The sequence below is a fragment of the Poecilia reticulata genome, linkage group LG2 (genome assembly GCF_000633615.1).
Source record: "Poecilia reticulata strain Guanapo linkage group LG2, Guppy_female_1.0+MT, whole genome shotgun sequence".
Taxonomy (NCBI): Eukaryota; Metazoa; Chordata; class Actinopteri; order Cyprinodontiformes; family Poeciliidae; genus Poecilia; species Poecilia reticulata.
Genome location: NC_024332.1, coordinates 19,268,031 through 19,273,449, shown reverse-complemented (window position 1 = coordinate 19,273,449; position 5,419 = coordinate 19,268,031). Strand labels below are relative to the sequence as shown.

General features: G+C 49.9%; 1 protein-coding gene across 1 annotated transcript; it reads left to right on the top strand.

Annotated features, from left to right (window-relative positions):
* Positions 1-76: 76 nt before the first annotated feature.
* LOC103481050 (sorting nexin-9-like) lies at positions 77-4,665 on the top strand. Its single transcript, XM_008436299.2, has 16 exons — positions 77-392; positions 1,013-1,099; positions 1,163-1,237; positions 1,316-1,527; positions 2,015-2,099; positions 2,184-2,309; positions 2,602-2,719; positions 2,791-2,921; positions 2,991-3,094; positions 3,179-3,282; positions 3,423-3,500; positions 3,588-3,664; positions 3,747-3,836; positions 4,031-4,145; positions 4,218-4,309; positions 4,385-4,665. The coding sequence occupies exons 1-16, from the start codon at positions 381-383 to the stop codon at positions 4,430-4,432; spliced, it is 1,554 nt and encodes a 517-aa protein (XP_008434521.1). The 5' UTR covers positions 77-380; the 3' UTR covers positions 4,433-4,665.
* Positions 4,666-5,419: the final 754 nt, after the last annotated feature.

The window sequence follows — 5,419 nt, the reverse complement described above, 5'->3', positions numbered from 1 at the left end:
TATATATATGCTCTGGGAACGCCCAGTAAATCTAGCCTTGTCTTCCGGGTATCTGACGTCACAAACAGGAAGTTGACTTCTTAGGAAAGTATGGATTCCTTGTCTCGTTTAATATTGAAGGTTCTTTTCTGAGCGGTTCTGCTTTCGGTACCGTATCTGTGCAGCTGCCGCTGCAACATCTACGTAGCACAGAGACTGGACCCGAACCAGCGATCAGAACCGAGTCCTATACGGCTCCCTTTATCGTCATGCTTTTACTTTGAAAGGAACAACTGGATGCTTCCGCAGCGCTCCATCTAGCTGGATGCGGGGAGAGCGGACGGGATGGATCTGTGATCGGAACCGCGCGGCGCATCGGAACCATCTCCAGTGACGTCAGCATGGCTGTGAAGGTAAGCGCTCAAGCGGATCAGGACCCGGATCTGGACCCGGACCGCGGTACCGGAAGTCCAGTAGAAGGTTCGGACGGGAACACAGCCGCGCTCAGCTGGAGCTGCGCGTGGAGGTCAGGTGGGCTCCTGACATGCGGGTCACCTGTGCGCGAGCGGCTTAGCTGGATGTACGACGGGTGACACCTGTGGAGATCAAAGACAGCGAGGCGAGGGGGCGGGGCTTCCAGGTGAGCAGAAGGCGGAAGTCAAGTAGCAGCGGGACGGTGGATCTATTGACCAGTACCTGTTCAGGTTCCACCGACCGGAACCAGAACTCATTCCTCCGTCCTGCATGAGCCTTCATGTGTCCGTGGGTTACTATGACAACCGTATTTAATGGGCAGGATGTAAACAGACTGGGTCAGAACCGGAACCAGTTGGTTTAATCGTCATGCAGCTGCAGCTTTATTTTCTGTAGAAACACACAGCTGGACTCTGTAGAAGCGGACCAGAACCAGACCAGAACCTGACCAGAACCAGACCAGAAATGGACCAGAACCTGACTAGAACCAGACCAGAACCACGTGACGTTCAGTTTTATTTCCAGTCTGAGCCCGGTTCTGGTCTCTGTTCTGTTTCAGGCTCTGGTTCTGTATGACTTCACAGCCGAACCCGGGAACAACGAGCTGTCGGTCCGAGAGGGAGAGACCGTGACCGTCGTGGACCAGGTAGTCCCAGTCCTCCCAGTCCTCCCAGTCCTCTCTCATTGCTAACTGGTCTTTGCTGTGCAGACTGTGGGCGGAGGCTGGATCGCTGCTCAGAACGCCGGTGGCCGGACTGGGCTGGTACCTGAGGGGTATTTACAGGTGAGTCAGTAGGAAGGTCACTAACTCTTCCTCCTCATCATCATCATCATCTTCATCAGAACCGCTTCCTTCCTGCAGATCGGTGGCGGAGGAGGTGGAGACTCTGGGTTGGGGGGCGGGGCTTACCAGCAGTCTCCAGCAGGGGGCGACGACGACGACGACGGCGAGTGGGACGACGACTGGGATGACCAGTCGGTTAGCAGTTACCATGGAAACAGCCACATGGAGGAGGAGACGGGGACTTCGGGGCGGAGCACCCACGGACACACTGTCAAGCTCTCCCTCAACAAGTAATCACTCTTTCACCCGGGTCAGGAACCAGAACCCGACCAGAACTGGACCAGTAACCGCTGGTCCAATACCTGGTCCTGCTCCCAGTTCCAGTACCACTCCCAGTAGAACCCAGTATAACATCCCTGAAGGTAGCAGATTAACAGGAGATCCCAGTTTGGTTCCAGTATAATCCAGTGAAATTCCCAGTAAAGTTCCCCATAAAGTTCCTAGTTGGTCCAGTATAATCCAGTAACGTTCCCAGTATAACCCAGTGACGTTCCCAGTATAACGTTCCCAGTATAACCCAGTAACATTCCCAGTAATGTTCCCAGTATAACCCAGTAACATTCCCAGTAATGTTCCCAGTATAACCCAGTAACGTTCCCAGTAATGTTCCCAGTGTAACCTAGTAACGTTCCCAGTAATGTTCCCAGTATAATCTAGTAATCTTCCCAGTAATGTTCCCAGTATAACCCAGTAACGTTCCCAGTGGTGTGTCCTCAGGTTCCCGTTCTCCAAAGGGCCAAGCCCAGAAGTCTTCCTATTGGCCAGCCCTCCTGCCACCAGCAGAGAAAGCCTTCCTGTTTATGTGAGTCCTGCCTGTGATTGGTCGCTGAGTTAGGGTGGGGCTGTGCAGTGCGCTGTGATTGGCTGCTGGTTTCTGTCCAATCAGATGGGAGAGGTGGGGCCGGTGTGGCTCTACCCAGCGACGCCTCTGGACTGCGTCATCGCTGACCCGAAGAAAGAGTCCAAACTGTACGGCCTGAAGAGCTTCATAGAGTACCAGATCACGCCCAACGTGAGCCGCTCTCCTCTGCTGTAGTACTGCAGGTTGCTGTAGTATATTGATACACAACAGTATTATCTGTAGTAGTTTGTAGTACTTTGTGTTGCACTTTAATAGTCTTTAGTAAAGGTACTTTCTGGTAAATTCAGTTATAAACAAAAGCTGAGCACAGACTGGATTTACTGATAGTCTGTAGAGGTCTGGTATTTAACTATACAGTAGTACTGTGTAGTAGTGTATAGTAGTTTAGTGTAGTAGTGTGTAGTAGTGTATAGTAGTCCTCACCACAATGCGCCCCCTGCAGACCACCAACAGAACTGTCAATCATCGCTACAAGCATTTTGATTGGCTGTACGAGCGTCTCCTGGAGAAGTTCGGATCCTTGCTACCGATCCCCTCTCTACCTGACAAACAGGTGACAGGTGAGCAGTCGCCATGGCAATCCGCTCCGTTTTACCTGTTCAGCCTGTCTGAGTGTCGCTGGGTCTCTCAGGTCGGTTCGACGAGGACTTCATCAGGATCAGGATGGAGCGCCTGCAGGCCTGGATGACCAGGATGTGTCGCCACCCGGTGGTCTCTCAGAGCGAAGTCTTCCAGCTCTTCCTCACCTACAAGGATGAGCGAGTAGGTCAGGCTGCGCCCCCTGCAGGTGAGGTCTGGCTCCAGGTGCTGATTGGTTTTCTGTTGCTTCAGGACTGGAAGACTGGGAAGAGGAGGGCGGAGAAAGACGAGACGGTGGGGCCGATGATGTTCAGCCTGGTTCAGCCTGAAGCTGCAGAGCTCGACGTGGCCCAGGTGTAAGTCACCTGTCTCACCTCACAGGTGTAGGTCGTCATGGTTACAGACAGTAACATTTTGCTTCATGGAGTGTTTCTGTGCAGGGAACAGAAGTGTGAGYTCTACAGTCGGTTCACCAAGACCATGGACGATGGAGTCAGAGAGCTGCTGACCGTCGGACAGACACACTGGAAGCGCTGCACTGGACGTCAGTTTGGGTCCAGTCCGGGTTCATCCGGGTYMAATCTGGGTTCATGGGGGAAACATGGAGTCTGAATCATGTCTGCTTTATGTTTGCAGTCATTTCCCACCAGCTGATTTTCTTCTTTTCTGGTTTTTGTGCTGCAGCTCTGCCTAAAGAGTACGAGCGGATCGGCCGGGCTTTCGGCAACCTGTCCACTGTTTTCAACAGCAGCAGGTATCCAGGTGAGGTCATGCTTAGGTAGAGAGGCTACACCGCGGTGCCTTCAGGGACACTGGGACATCTGAGATTGAGAAATGTTTGTGCTTCAGGAGAGGAAACACTGACGAACGCTTTGACAGCAGCTGGGAAAACGTATGAGGAGATCGCTCAGATTGTCGCCAAGCAGGTAACACACACTCACACACACGCACACACACACACACACCAATCACACACCAACACTTGTTAATATCATGTTGTGTTTTCAGCCTCAGAAGGATCTGCATTTCCTGCTGGAGACCAACAGTGAATATAAAGGCCTGCTGGGATGCTTCCCTGAAATCATCGCTGTCCACAAGGTTYTGTCCTACACACCTGGTTCTGATTGGTTCTGATTGGTTTTGATTGATTGTGATTGGTTCAGCAGGGTCTGTTGCCTCTTTTTCCATTTATTAAGGTTTTTATTTTGGAGTTTTAAGGTTATTCAGTGTAAATGTGTGTGAACCAGGAAGTGGGCAGGGCCTAATGGGGGCGTGGCCTCACCTGTGTGCAGGCTGCGGTGGACAAGGTGAAGGAGGCGGAGCGTCTGGTCTCCGCAGGAAGGATCAACAGCGGCGACAGGAAGCTGATGACCCAGCGTATCAGCAGCATGAGCTACTCCCTGCAGGGTAATTGGATCGCCAGCAAACCGCCCACTGAGTGCGCTCACAACCAAACATGTCACTTCCTGTCTCCTGCAGCTGAGATGAACCATTTCCATAGCAACAGGATCTATGACTACAACCGCGTGCTGCAGTTCTACCTGGAGCAGCAGGTGGCCTTCTACCAGCAGGTAAGCTGGGGTCAGGGGTCAGGACAGGAGAGCTGACCTGTGACATCACCGCCTGTGTGCTCTCTGATTGGACAGATTGCAGACAAACTGAGGGAGGCGCTGAGTCACTTCACCACCCTGTGAGGACGGCCCAGTGATGTCATTGCCCGTTACTGTCTTAACCAATTAAAAGCCTTTAAACCGTTTTAACAAAATAAAAGCCTTTATGCTGTTACTGAGGGGTGTGATGGAAAAAATGTACACTGTACCTTTACATAAGACTACCAGTTTATATTGTGATTTATTTAAATGCTTTTTCACTCCTGTTACTGATGATTTGTCTGAAACGATGAATAAAGTTTCTACCTCATCACTCAGTTCAGTTTCTAATTTATAAACAGAAAACCTCACTTTGTTACCAAAAACCTCCAGCAGGGGGCGACACTTCCGAACCTTTATTTATTTAAATTAATTTACCAATTAATGCATCCAAAACAAACAGAGATGATCTATACAATAACATCCAATTAGATAAAAGAACAAACAACAAAAATAAAAAAAATGTAAATAGACACTACAAATTAAAACATACATTTATGATAAAACTGGAGCACGATGGGTGATTTTTATTAATGTTGAACTTTTCTCAGATACGGAGATATTTTGAGTAGAAATGGGAAAGAATAAAAATAAAAWYAATAAATGAGGGGTGTTGGTGCCTCTCCAGCTAACGTTCCGGGCGAGGTCACCCTGGACAGGTYRCCRGTCTGTCGTAGGGCAACACAGAGACACACAACCATGCACACACACACCTAGGGGCAATTTAGTGAGACCAATTAACCYGACAGTCATGTTTTTGGACTGTGGGAGGAAACCGGAGTACCCGGAGAAAACCCACGCATGCACAGGGAGAACATGCAAACCCCATGCAGAAAGAYCGGGGCCAGGAATCGAACCCAGAACCTTCTTGCTGCAAGGCAACAGCTGTACCGACTGCGCCACTGTCTGTATTTATTAACGTATTTATTTGTTTTTAGCCATTAAACACATGTAACACCTAAATTATGCAAAATATTTTAAAACACACAGAGAAAATGACATTTACAAAGCTCTCTCTCTCTCTCTCTCTCT